The 14695-nt window shown below is 34.5% G+C and overlaps 1 protein-coding gene across 1 annotated transcript in view; it reads left to right on the forward strand.

Annotated features, from left to right (window-relative positions):
• ATR (ATR checkpoint kinase) overlaps nucleotides 1-14695 on the forward strand; it is a 56064-nt gene that overhangs the window by 21911 nt on the left and 19458 nt on the right. The window contains exons 17-32 of the mRNA XM_087725432.1: nucleotides 1165-1257; nucleotides 2240-2370; nucleotides 2535-2678; nucleotides 3142-3235; nucleotides 4569-4694; nucleotides 5417-5623; nucleotides 5958-6071; nucleotides 6750-6865; nucleotides 7548-7668; nucleotides 7803-7940; nucleotides 9574-9781; nucleotides 10369-10547; nucleotides 11013-11177; nucleotides 12236-12327; nucleotides 13111-13202; nucleotides 14412-14589. Of these exons, the coding sequence (XP_087581558.1) occupies nucleotides 1165-1257; nucleotides 2240-2370; nucleotides 2535-2678; nucleotides 3142-3235; nucleotides 4569-4694; nucleotides 5417-5623; nucleotides 5958-6071; nucleotides 6750-6865; nucleotides 7548-7668; nucleotides 7803-7940; nucleotides 9574-9781; nucleotides 10369-10547; nucleotides 11013-11177; nucleotides 12236-12327; nucleotides 13111-13202; nucleotides 14412-14589 (2198 nt within the window). The remainder of the gene's footprint in view (nucleotides 1-1164; nucleotides 1258-2239; nucleotides 2371-2534; nucleotides 2679-3141; nucleotides 3236-4568; nucleotides 4695-5416; nucleotides 5624-5957; nucleotides 6072-6749; nucleotides 6866-7547; nucleotides 7669-7802; nucleotides 7941-9573; nucleotides 9782-10368; nucleotides 10548-11012; nucleotides 11178-12235; nucleotides 12328-13110; nucleotides 13203-14411; nucleotides 14590-14695) is intronic.

The following is a 14695-nucleotide window of genomic DNA, read 5'->3' on the forward strand; positions in this document are numbered from 1 at the left end:
CTATTTATATCTTATTATAATGTATTGCTTCTGTTCAACATTTTTGGAGACTTTCAAACCCCATGATTTTTTTTTATAAAACAGAAAAAAAGTGAGCTTATGATCTGTGGTTTTTATGATTAGATCAGGTAGACTATAGAAAGAAGAGTCATAATATAACTTTAGAGAAAAGAGGTAAATCTATACTTATAACTGATTTAAAGAAGATCAGAAGCCACTTCTTTTTTTCTTTTGTATCTTTCTTGTCTTTTTTTAAACTTTATATTTCTCCGTTATTCTTCCTTTCTGTTTCCCCCCTTCTCTTAACAATTTAGTTTGTGTTGATTTGTACTCTTCACTTTTAAAACTTTCAGTTATATTTAAAAAGGAACAGATGACTTTCATGAATTAAAGTTGTGAGTGATGTGGTGGTTGATGCATGACCATTCAGATAGGAAGTAAAGGTCATTATTTATTAGTCACAATTGGGACCAGCAACTCAGTTGTTAAGTGAAGCAGTTGCTATGTGAAACCGTGACAGTGCTTATCATCTTACTTCAGCTTTCCTTTGCTTTATAGACCTGTAAAGGTTGCAAATGTGAGGATTGGTCATAAAGTTACTTTTCATGACTGTTGTAACTATAAATGGACACTAAATGAGGCAGTTGCTAAACAAGGACGACCTGAAATTTGTTCTGAATGTGGCCTGGTTATGTTTTTGCAAGCATTACCTGTTTGATAAACTAGAGCCAGCAATCCTAGAAGCTCTCTTGGAATTGTACATTCAGGTCACCTCCCTTTAAGCAGAGCAGAGAGCTAATTTAGCTTATGTCATGCCTCCAGGTATTTTTACCTGACTTCCATGCTTCTTCTTGGAAAGGGAATTTCTCTATTTTTATACAGCATATATCCTGTGCAGTATTTTTCGGTTAGATGGTATCTTCTGGTGGTCAGTGTACTGAAAAATACCATTCAAGATATACGCTATAAAACATGAGAATTGATATTAATTTTTTTAATCCATCATCATCAGTGAGGTTGAGACTGAAAGGAAATGGAATATTTTATCTTATTTTGTAGTTTAGACTAAATGTAACTTATACGTAAGGGCTAAGTATGTTGCCAGATATTAGTACTGTATTTTAAATATTTTAAAATATCAGAATATGTTTTATTGCTATTTAGGCTGATTATTTACAACCAAAATTGCTAGGCATTCTGGCCTTTTTCAACATGCAGTTGTTGAGCTCTAGCATTGGAATTGAAGATAAGAAAATGGTGAGTAAATCCTTGGTTGAAAACAAAATAGACATGAGTATTTTTTTTCTTAGTTAGCAATGAAATCCTTGTAAAAGAATACTTGAATGTGGTATTTTCTTTCTGGCTGCTCTTGTTAATACTAATGAGGTTGGGAGAAACCCTGTAGTTATTTTTTTCATTTGCTTTTAGTAATATAGAAAAACTATATTCATAATTTCTGATTATTTTTATAAAAGGGAGTCTAAATAACTGACAGAGTACATTGCCTTTGAATCCAACCTCTAGTGCACGCAAAGAATATATAATCTTGGTAAAAATTAAAGTCTGGTTAAAATAATTAAAAAGCTTGACTATCTGTAAAGGACCGGTTTTAATTTAGAGAGAGAAGATGGAGGAATTTTTTAAACTCTTTTATGGATTGGGGAGGAGTAGTGCTATGTTTTCCATAGCTAGTCCTGACATTCCAATTCTGTTGTTCTGCTTAAAGAACTCTTAGCTTGTAGTTTAAAATTTTTAATTAATTCAATTTCTATAGTTACCTATTTCACCTTAGTGACTCGGAGCTGATCACAACAGCCAAACAGATATGGGTTATAAAACTGTTTTAAAACAAAACTATAATCAGCAGCTAAATCAATCATTATTTCATGTCTAATATGATCATTGTAGAAGCCCCCCCCCCCCCCCCAATTACCATAGATTCTTAAGTGTGATGGCAAATACATGTCTCCAGGCCAGCAGGATCAGAGCCAATCTATGATCTGAGGGAATGATATTTCAAAGGGCAGGCATCATGGCAGAAAGGTTTCTCTTCCTGGCTTCAGATATAGATGATGCTCTTTTGTAGTCATGTCCTATAGCATGCCTCTTCTGCTGGACGATGAAGTGAGTAGATGTAACCAGGGAGTGACAATCCCTCAAATAATGTAGTCCCTATCTATTTAGGGCTTTATAGTCATTATTACCACCTGAACTGAACCCCGAATTTTCTCAACTGTAGGCTTTAAACAGTTTGATGGCTTTAATGAAGCTTATGGGCCCTAAACATATTACTGCAGTGAGAGTGAAGATGATGACAACACTAAGGACAGGGCTGAGATATAAAGATGATTTTCCACAACTGTGTTGCAAGTAAGAAAACTACTAAAATCCTGATTTATTACTGTCTCTTCTTATATATAAGATTAAAAAGAAATCATTGTGATATACCTGGCTTAAATGGATGATTTTGAAATGTCTAATTGCTGAAAAATATAAAACAATACTGTATATGTTATGTTGCTTTTGTGTTTTAGGGCTTGGGATTGCTTTGTACGATGCTTGGATCAAAGTCATCTTGGGTCTCTCTTGAGTCATGTGATAGTAGCACTCTTGCCCCTCATACATGTTCAACAAAAAGAAACAGCAGCGATCTTCCATTTTCTTATAGTTGAGAACAGGTAACAAAATATTTTTAACTGTATCTTTCTGGGATTATACAAAATCTTCTTAAAATATAAATGTAATAAGTAATATTGCAAAATCACCCTTTCCTCAGTTTCAAATGCCATTAACAATATATCATAAATCCCCCAAATACAGAAAATTTACAATCGTCAATGTATGTTTCCTTGTAGAAGCAGGTTTTTTTCTTTCTCTTCTAATGTTTCTTTTGTAAATCATATCACTCTCAATTGAAAGAGGAAGAAAGAAGATTGCTGTTTTCTGAGAATGTGTGCATTACTTAATAAATCACACATGGATTTGAATAAAGGCAGACTGTCTAAAAGCTCAAGCTGTAACTTCCACAAAATTAAAAATGTATTTTTGACCATTTCCAATTTATGTGTATTTAAGCATATTGTGCATGCTTTAAAAATATTTTTTATTTAACAGTATTTGTTATTTTGCTTTATTGGTTAGGGATGCAGTCCAAGACTTCTTACATGAAATTTATTTTTTACCTGATCATCCAGAATTGAAAGAAATCCAAATAGTTCTTCAGGAATATAGAAAGGTATTACTTTTTCTATATTTTGAATACAAATCTTTGAAAATAACATGAATTATTGTGCCTTTGATGCTGACAGAACAAAAACTTTCCTGCATGTAATTTAGTAACTGTTCTGACCCTCCCTCCGTACGGTGAGTCACGCCGACACAAGGTTACTGTTAGCCAATTTATTCACAGTAATTACTCACAGATAAGACTTTGGCAGCAACCCAGACTCCCACAGATAAGAAATACACACAACAGCTTCTCCAGCTTTAGTAAAATGGTTGTGTCCTGTAAAGGGTCTCCTCCCAAAGTCTCTTCTTATATACTCTCTTGGGAGGAGCCTAATCACAACCACCTGGGCCCGATTATCTTCTATGTCTCCGTAATTGCTGCCGGCGCTTGTCTGCCCATCTTTGCCTGGTGTCCGGGATCAACTCCCTTTGCTCCTCCCCACTGCTCCAGGGCCTGATGTCAGGGACAAACTCCCTTTGGCTTTCACCGCTGCTCCATGTCTCAGGCGCCTCCTGGTGGCCAACCAGCCTCTCTGGTCCCTGCTCGGAGTCTGAAGCCTGCCCAGGGTTCCCCACATCATCCAGAGCTGACTCATAGGGTCCTTCGCTATTGGAGTCTGTTGGCAGCTCCAACAACTCCTGCTGGGCCACAACAGTAACTGTGGTATTTGCTCTACCTGCATTTAATTAATTCTTTTAATTAAAAATTATTAAATGGGAAACCTACAGTTATCATTTATGTCTTGAATGCATTGAAAGTCCAGGTATCTTTTATGTAGTTCTTTGTTCCTCTGTCCAAGAAAAGGAAAAAGGTAAACTGCCTTATCTCTATGTGGTCGCTATAAGGTGACATTGATGGCATATTAATTAAGCTGCTTTAAATTCCTAAGAGATATGTAAAATAGAAAGCTCACCAATAAATGGTTCAATTGTTTTAATTCTGTAGATTACTTAATTTCTTGTATTAAATATTCTTGTATAAATATTAAGGCTGTATAATGCTTTCTATTTGGGGCAAAAAATACTTTGGGCATGTGAGAATGCAAATGCATCATGTCTGAAACTCCTTAAAGCAGCCATGCCCTTTTGCAGAATCACACAGCAATCTTCTGTAGCTGTTTTATGAACCTGAAGAAATACGGTTTGGTTTGAAGTGCTCTGAAGTACTGTTATATGTACTGAAGTACTGTTTAGCCAAATTAAGCACAATACAACCTGTACACTTTTTAAACATCCTCTAAATTTGCAAGTTGTGTGTTGTCCTATAAATGCAAATATATTTTGATATATATACTCCGCAAAATAAACTTAATGAAAGTTATAACCACCATTCCATACAGGAAACTTCTAGGAGCACAGATCTGCAGACAGTGTTACAGCTCTCAATGAAAGCCATCCAACATGAAAATGTCGATGTTCGTATTCATGCTCTCACCAGTCTAAAGGAAACATTATATAAAAACCAGGTATGTAAAGCTGAGGAACTCAAAATCAGGCTGAAGTATGATATTCACTTAACTCCTAGTAAGCCTCCTGAAGTTAGCACTGCTTTTGACAACATATATATATATAGTTATGCGATCAAATAAACTAGCGCAGTCTCCCTGACAGACTGTTCAAAATTATAATAGTGTTGAAAAAGTAGGTTTACAACCAGCCCTCAAAAATATGCGTGTTGTACATCCCTGCAGTAATCATCATTTGTGATCCTCACAGCCAGCTTCCAACAAGATGGAAATAGTTGCATTTTCATTTTTTATAGCATCTTACGAGTCAACCGATTCAACAGAAGCAAAGCAAAGCTAAAATAAATTCTGTTATTTCAGGGTGTAGGGAAAAGGACTCATTCTGAATCAATAAAACTGCCATGAAATAAAAATCTTGTCATTGAGTAGTGCACACTGATAAAATCTTTTTCTGTGGTATGCTTGGATAAGAAAATAGCTTGCAAGAAAGAATGCAGGAGTTTTTTCCCCAGCAAAACAACATTTTACAAATAGATCCCCCTTGCTTCTTCCAGGGCACTTTATAGTATGCCCCCAAATAGGCTGTTCTATTTCATTCCTACATTTCATTTTTTTTAATGCTGTATCTTTTGAAAGAATGACAAAAGAAGGGTAATTCAATGAAAGCTAACAGATGTTTGTGGACATAATTTATTAACTCTTTTTTTCTTTGTCTTTTCTAGGAAACTGTGATAAAATATTCAACAGCTAGTGAAACTGTTGAGCCAGTTGTTTCTCGACTGGTGACAGTCCTTCTGATTGGCTGTCAGGATGTGAATTCTCATGTACGGTTACTCTCTGGAGAGTGTTTAGGAGAATTGGGAGCTATAGATCCAGGCAGATTGGATTTCTCAACAAGTGACAACCAAGGAAAAGGGCTGCTATTTGTGGTAAGTAATACAATAACATTGACATTTTTAATGCTGGTAGGTCTACTGTTTTATATAATTTAAAAAAAATGATAAAAACTATAATTGTATACAATTTACTTGTTTCAATGCTCCTTTACTGTTTAAACATCATTTGACATAAGAATGCTAGAGAGATTGTTCTGATTGTCATTGTTTCATTTTTCTGATCAATGAACAAATATAGGGTTTTGCTGAAAATCATTGTGTGCATTATAATGATTGGGAGTTCCAGAAACATTTTATTTTAATGTACAATGGCATTTAGACTTGGATAATGAGAATGAGAATACTAACATAAGACATTTGCTTTCAGCCGGGTGTAGAAGATTCAAATTTTGCGTATGGATTACTCATGGAATTGACAAGAGCATTCCTTGCTTATGCTGACAATGTCCGAGCTCAAGATTCTGCTTCATATGCTATTCAGGTGAGGATGTTTTCTTTTCCAGTATTCTGTTAATTTATTACTTATTAAATAACATTGAATTTTTTTAAAAAAAATCAGTTTTCTTTTCGATACCATGGTGTCAGAATATGGTCACAGTAAACCAGGATTCTAAAAAATGTTACTGCTGCTTCTTAGTTACTCATTAGAAAACCAAATAACTCCGAAGTCCGTTGCCTATTGTTCTTTCTTATGGGCAAACAAACCATTTTGAAGCATAATTTTCTTAGCAAGACATAGTCAGAGATGGTTGTTTTATCTTGGTAATGATAATTTGTTTAGATTTTTGGAGCTTTGCCTTGCCAATAGAGTCAGAATTTGGTTGGAACTTTTTCATTGGGTTAATAAGCCTCAACAGGTAGCAGATCTAACCATCTCTGGCGATTTAGAATGTTAAGCAAGATTGGCTTGGGTGAAAGATCAGCAGGGAATTGCAGGATTAGGATGGACAAAGGGGTCAAGAATGTATTCTTTGAAAAAGAAACAATTTTCTTACCATTTCCTGGTAAGAAAACGGCATATGTGTTTATATAGTAATTAGCATGTGTCAGGTTTGATTCAAAAGAGACTTTTCAGTTGGTTATTAGTCAGCAATGGAATTTTTCATTTTTATAATTCTTAAAAATAATTACATGTGGATTCTTAATTTTGTTTTTTAAGGAACTACTATCTATATATAACCGTAGTGAGATGTCTACTGATGAAGCAGGTGCAGTGCTTTGGAAGATGTTTCCAGAACATATTCAGGAAATATTGGAACCTCATTTAAAAACCCGGTATCAAAAATAAATTTAGTTTTTTTACTTCAAGTTTTTAAAAAATCAAAGTAGTTTTAAATATAGCCTTTTTCTACTTTCTTCTTACGCAAAATTGCACATCACATCTGAATTACACAGTTGAACAAACTAGCAGACAATTCCCCATATGAGCTTATGCAAATTATATATTATGTAAATGTTAGCTATGGATATTTTTGAACTAATTTTATGTAGAATTATATAATTAAGAAAAGTTACATAACCCATACATTTTTCTGTTTTATATAAATTGGTTCACACATTGTGCACAGTCATTTAAATAGCTTAATAGCACATCAGTGAGCAATTTCAGCTGCTGTAATTTTAAGAATAATTCTAATAAACTAAGATGTTCAAAACTCAAAGCCACATTACATATAAAAGCATGAGAAAAATCAGAATGGTTAACTTTGTTAACAGATAACTAAATTGATATTCAATATTACATGAAATATACACCGTGAGAGACTTCAAGACCTGTCTTGAATCATATTCAAGTGCAAGTGGACTGGTTAGAGGAATGTAGATTTCAGTGGAGTGTTAGAAAAGTTTTTCTAACAAGAGTAGTTTAAGGTCAAGGAATGATGCTAGAATGTTGGTTGATTGTCTTTGTTTATCATAAATAATGTAATTTAACAAATTTTGGAAATTCCACTTACAGATACAAGAGTTATCAAAAGGCTATAAATTGGTCTAAAATGAAGAAGCCAATTTACTTAAGTAAATTAGGCAAAAACTTTGCAGAATGGTCAGCAAGCTGGGCTGGCTATCTAATAACAAAGGTAGGAACAATAACTAATAATTAAGTTAGATGCTCTATATAAAAATTATTGTCTATCAACTTTCATCAGATATGCCAGCCTTAACACATTTTTCCTCTCAAAATTTTACATTCAAACTGTTACCTTTGTTCCAGGTGCGACATGATCTTGCCCGTAAGGTTTTTAATTGCTGCAGTATTATTATGAAGAATGACTTTAAAGTGACTGTCTATCTTCTTCCTCACATTCTTGTGTATGTCCTTTTGGGATGCAGTCAGGAAGATCAACAAGAGGTAAGAATCCCCTGACTTGTATCCCCTATTAAAGAGACATTGCAGTTGCAGTCATTGGCTATTAAATCAACCCAATATATCTCTAAATTGTTCACCTTAATTCTATGTTCAGGTCATTATATATTTGAGCTATTATTGCAAAGAGAAAAAGAGTATTACACATAGTCATTGACTTATAACCACTCATTTAGTGGCCATTTGAAGATACAATAGCACCAGTGGTGGGTTGTCAATTATTTTACTACCGGTTCGGGTGCGTTCCCCCGTGCTTGTGACGCTTCTATGCATGCGCACAAGCATCTGGGCGGGTAGGCAAATCCTCCCGCCACTGCTACTAGTGGTTCACCCGATCCAGGTTGAACCGGGAGACACCCACCTCTGAATAGCATTGAAAAAAAGTGACTTATGACCAGTTTTCATACTTTAAGACTGTTGCATCATCTCCATGGTCACATAATTAAAATTTGGGCACTTAGCAACGGGCATGTATTTATGACACTACCACAATCCTGGTGTCATGTGATTACCATTTGTAACTTTCCTAGCCGGCTTCCAACGAGCAAAGTGAATGAGGGAAGCTATATTTGCTTAATGGTTGCATGATTCATTTAATAACTATAGTGATTTGCTTAACAACTGCCTTACTTAGCAACAGGAATTTTGGACTCAATTATAGTCGTAAGTCAAGGACTACCGAGACTTGACTGCTAGACTGAAAGTAGGATAACTGCCCTGGTATATTGTCAGCATACCATTATACTTGAATCAGTATGAAGTATTCTGAACAATACTTCAAAATCTCCTCATTTCTGAACCAGACATATTTACAAATTCATACATAACAATAAACTGTTATTTAATGTGATACTCATTGTATTAATAAAGTGTCTTGCAACAGCAGGAAAGTATTACAAACAAATTCTGTTTCATTTGTTACTCTTTTTTACGTATATGCTTATTGATAGAATTATATCACAATTACTGTGGACAGGACTGAAATATCTGCTAATTTGCATTTTTTGTTTTAGTGCGGTAAAGAGTTACTAGAGACTTAACAATTATTTGTTAAATGCAAAATAATAAACCACCAAAATTCAGGGATTTGCCATTGAATATTGGCCATGGCTATACGACCTTAGAGGCTTCCAAGTGCTGCAAAAACTTGGAGTTTGGTTTGATCAGTGGTTCCCAAACTTTTTCAGTCCACCACCCCCTTGGTGCTACAAACTGATCCTCAGTGCCCCCCACCCAGTGGTGGAATTCAATTTTTTTTCTACCGTTTCTGTGGGCGTGGCTTGGACGATCAAAATCTTCATCATTGAAAAGGTATTGAAAAAGTGACTTATGACCATTTTTGACAATTATGACCATTGTATCCCCATGGTCGTAAAATTTGGGTGCTTGGCAACTGACTCATACTATATTTATGATGGTTGCAGTATCCCGAGGTCATGAAACACTGAATAAACTTTGATTTTTGTCTTTTTAAAAATATTGTATCTTTTTTTATATTTATGGAACTGCAGGGAAGTGTTTCACATTAAGTTTCTCATGATGCTAACTAGCTTTTTTTCTAGTTTGAGCAAGCTTGAATAATTAAATGCCAAGAAATTTTAAAATATCATGTGTCTAGGTTTATGCAGAAATCATGGCTGTTTTGAAAAATGATGACACCTGCACACGACGATGTGAAGACAGTGCGTCTGATCTAAGTCATTTAAGCACCCAGACAGTGTTTTCTATGCTTGATCATCTAACACAGTGGTCTAGGTATAAGTTTCAAAAATTGAGTGTTGAAAAAGCTGCTGGCAAGTCAAATAAAGACCCTTCAGAATTATCAGGTTGGTATTCTCCCTTGCTTCAGTTGAATTACTTCTGATTTGTAACTGTTTTTAATTGCCTTTGGAAGAACTTCATTATTTGGCCAGAAGCATAAAAAAATACAGGATGTATTGAAGCTTTAATAAGCAAGAAAAATATTTTAAACAATAATTGTTTTTATAAGTAAATGTAAAAAATTCCCAACATTCTCAGTTATTCCAAACTCATGAAGCCATACTTTTGATAAAGAATTTTATCTCACCACCTAATGAAAGCAGAAGAAAATGATTTCTTTGCTCAATGCTGATTTAACAGAATGAGATAAATATCAAAAAATTTATAAACATCCGCAAATCTTTAAGCACCATTATATGATATACGTTTTAGGAGACTCATGCAGACCCACTTTCTTCTGAATACTGCAGTGGAGGGAGGATGCTAGTGGGGAGCTGTTCCAGTTGAAAAAGTCCTGTATTGGTTTCTGATGCCAACTATAATGAGTGATCTGTTTTATGTGATATTTTAGGTGCTTCATTCTGAGAGCACTTAAGATTGGCATTTTGGAAGATGAAGTTTGATGTGTCATTTTAAAACTCTTTATTTATAGCATCAAATGAGGAATATGAAGAATATCAAAATGTAGCTCGCTTTCTTGACCTCATACCCCAGGATACATTGGCTGTGGCTTCTTTTCACTCCAAAGCTTACACCAGAGCTGTAATGCACTTTGAATCTTTCATCATAGAGAAGAAACAAGACATTCAAAAGCATCTTGGATTTCTTCAGGTTTAATACTTGTTTTAAAATAAAATAAAATTCAATTTCTACGTTATATTGTGTCATTTCCCCCATTTTATTATATTAGGGCTTTAATTGGATACCAACATTGCTATTTCTTCCCCTCCCCTCCACTAATAATGCCCCCATTTAATAAAATAAAAACTTAACATTAGATGTCATGTATATATAATTTTATGTAAGGTGTTTTAAAAGAAAAAAGTAGAGATCAGATTTCTTAGGTCAGATATGATTGGGAAAAGGAAAGTTACATTTTCAGTACTGATAGTTAATGTATTCAGAGCAAAAATAAAAGAAAAATGAAATGTTTCTTAAAGTTAGCAGTACATTAAAGTTGTAGAGGGATTCTTGAATATGATAGAACACAAAGATGTCCTTAAAGTTAATTAAGTCTCACATGTGACGTTTTGCCAGAATGCTATCTGATGGCAAATGTTTTCTTTTTACTCAAAGAAACTCTATGCAGCAATGCATGAACCAGATGCCGTAGAAGGAGTGAGTGCATTACGGAAGGCTGAGCCATCTCTCAAAGAACAAATTCTAGAACACGAAAGCATTGGGTTGTTGAGAGATGCTATTGCTTGCTTTGATAGAGCAATTCAGCTAGAACCAGAACAGGTAACCAGAGACTTTTTCTACTTGGGGCTTATTTTAAAATAACTCACATAAACATTTATGATAGATAATATAATTTGTTACTTCCTTGACCACAAGAGAATCATGGCAACAAGGAATAGTTTCTGAATTAGAAAAATCAAGGTCTGTCTCTTTTGCAAAAGGTATAAAACAATCCAGCAAGGAGAAGCTTTTGCTTGATTAAAAATTGAAGTATATTATAAATGGATCAGCTGTGTTCTTAAATTGTAGTAGGGGAAAGTGTTCAAGGGCATAAAATGATTATGGGGGAAATGGTAAATCAGTGTTTTGTTCATATGAGCATGAACAGACCAGCTAGAAATGAGATAGTTTGAAGTTTAATTTCTTTGTAAAATAGAATAAAATATGGACAGCTATCACTAACAGAGGTAATATTTGAAAATATCAGAAGTAGGAAGGAGCAGTCACTTGGGCAAAATAAGGCAGTTGCCTTAGGCTACAGGTGTTGGGAACATAAAAAACAGAATAAAGAATTGGAAGGAGAGAGATACATATCCAGAGTCAGAAAAATGATTGTGGGTCTAGTTTGCCTTCTGGTAAACAGTAAAAGATATTCTGTGTTAAAAAAATCTTACTCTTAAGTATAATTGTTTTTCATTATATAAGTAGCTTCATCTACCATCTCTTGCTATCCTTGTCTTTTCTTATTCTATGCATTTTTATGTGAATTTGGAAGCATGGGAGAAAAAATCCTAAATACATATCATTAAAGACATGACACATTCTTTTTTTTACTTTGTGCCATTTTCTTGCTTGTAAACCTATTGATGTATGAGTCACCTTATTCTTTGTAAAGCAGGCCACACTAGGTTGAGAATCAGAATGAGACATAATCAAATTTTCATTCAATAAAAAAAGTCCCTGGAAGATCACAGCTGTTTTTTTTAAAAGAAAAGTTAGGTTTCATGATTAACCTAATTTATAGTGTGTGGTTGTGACGTGATGTTGCAGAATTTGTATGCTTCCTTATAGAATATAATGGACTGAAAAGTTATAACTGTTATTTTGCTTCCTTCTAGATAATTCATTATCAGGGTGTGGTGAAATCCATGTTAGGTCTTGGTCAGTTCTCCACTGTAATCACTCAAGTGAATGGAGTACTTGCTAAAAGGTAAGGTGACTCACTTGTGCCTTATTGTGTATCAGAAATATATACAACTCTAGTGCAGATAGAATTGATCAACCACACTATTTTTCTGACTATGATTTTCTGGGAAAATATGTGGCTGGGCATGAATTTGTCCATTAAGATATAAACCTTTTATATTTTATTTAAGGGAAACAGTACTCCTCCACATCAGGGATGTAAACTGTTTGGCTTCTCAGTTCATGCAGCCTGCCAGCATCCCTTTTGCAGCCCCCCTACAATGGCAATGGCCAACATCAGCCTTTAAAAAAAGTGGGAGCAAATTACAAATAAAATGTATGTTCTAAGCCTTATAGAATAGTGAATGCTATTTCTGTGTTTGTGTGCATGTTCCTTTTGAGTCAGTGATATTGATAACTGACTAGTCCTTCAGTTTTTGGCAAGGTATTTTGGAAATGGTTTGCCATTGTCTCCTTAGAAAGGCTAAGAGAAAGTGACTAATCCAGGATCACTTGGCAGGCTTTGTGCCTTAGGTGCAACTAGAATTCACAATCTCCTGTTTCTAGTCTGATGTCTTAACCGCTATGCAAAATTGACTCTCTAGTTTGAATATAGATGCACAGTTTTGAATGGCTATATAATAAGTATGACAAAGGCTGAATGACTGGCATAAGGTCACCAAACTAGCTTTGCACCTAAAGCAGAACTAATGGTCTATAGATTTTTGGACTAGTACATTAACCAAACTGGCTCTCATGCTATTTCTATTATATATCTTTATCTAACCATCTTTTCTCCTTTTACCAGACCTGAATGGACACCTGAATTAAACAGTTACAGAGTAGAAGCTGCCTGGAAATTGACACAGTGGGATTCCCTGGAAAATTATCTAGCTTCAGGTTGTTGGAATAAAGATGTGATATTTGTTAAATACGAATTTTATCTTAATTTGATCTTGATTATTGGGAATATAGAAGATACCAGCCATAAGCAGTATGAGGACAAAATTCAGTAATTTTGTCTCTCATTTTTATTTATTTATCTTATTTAAAGATCGCCCATTTCACTCACAGAGTGAGTTTTCCAATTCCTACACTGTTCCAAATTCATCAGATTCTTCCGATCACATTTATAAGGCTTCATGAGATTGTTTGAATTTGATTTGTATTATTAATAAGTAACTGTCTATTGCAATGGAAGTATCAATTTAATAACATCCTTACTATTTCTGTACTATACAGTAGAGAAAATAGTAAGGATATTGTACTGATTTTATATATTTTAAGTTAGCTAACATTCCCATCTTCATTAGAAAAAATCATCTTGAGGCTTGGAATTTTTATTTTACTTGGTAGAAGTTTAGTTTGCAACTATCCCCTTCAATCACACAAATAGAGGACAGCATCTGGAGAAATGTCCTCAATTTAGATCAAAACATATAGTGGGTCCCACATCAGTTATGAAGACAGTCCTAAGAGAGATGTATAAGGTGTCTGCTCTGATAAGTTAAACCTCTGGTATGTTCACTGTGAAATTGAAAATGGCACACAGCTCCAAGTGTTGTCTACTCCCAAAATGGAAACGTCGAAATTCAAAAAACAAGTAAAATATTTTACATTTAATTAAAATATTGTTGTTTGGCAGTGTCAGATGTTGCCATATTCATCCCAACTCATGATCTAAATGGTCTCTCTCTCTTTCTCCCTCTTCCTCTCTCCCTCTCCCGCCTTTCTCTTTCACATAAACACACTTCAAAAATCTTAACATTGAATGTTTTAGCACATTAACACATAGAACTATGGAAATTAAGGGCTGGAAGGAAATTTGGGCGTCATCTTCTAGTTCATCCCCTTGTTCATCCCCTTTCCAGTACAGAAATCTTATGCTCATTTTGTTAATAAGTTTTTATAGGAGGTCTCAAAAATGTTCTGGCATAACTGTGGCAACTAAAATACCAATATTAATGTAATTTGTGACATTTTAGATAAGAACTGGAATGTTTACAACTGGTTCTGTTACAACATTCTGGTAAAGTGTGTGAGTGTATCAGAAGTATTGACTATATTAACATGAAATTTTGGTTTTCCCACTGACCTTTGTTTAATTAGATGGGAAGTCTAATACATGGAGTATTAGGCTTGGACAGTTGCTGTTGTCAGCCAAAAAGAAAGAAGCTGCCACTTTCTTTGAAACTTTGAGAACTGTTCGAGCAGAACAGATAGTTCCTCTGTCAGCAGCAAGTTTTGAAAGGGGCTCTTACCAACGAGGATATGAATATATCATCAGGTATTTTTAATATGTTTAATAGCTGTTTAATAATGAACATATACTTTTCCCCCAAAACTTAATATCATGTTGATGTTTTAATTCGCTTTTAATATATTGTACTTTT

Source organism: Thamnophis sirtalis, unplaced genomic scaffold, assembly GCF_051295495.1.
Source record: "Thamnophis sirtalis isolate CommonGarterSnake01/CBP01778 unplaced genomic scaffold, rThaSir2_p1.2 scaffold_11, whole genome shotgun sequence".
NCBI classification, from domain to species: domain Eukaryota; kingdom Metazoa; phylum Chordata; class Lepidosauria; order Squamata; family Natricidae; genus Thamnophis; species Thamnophis sirtalis.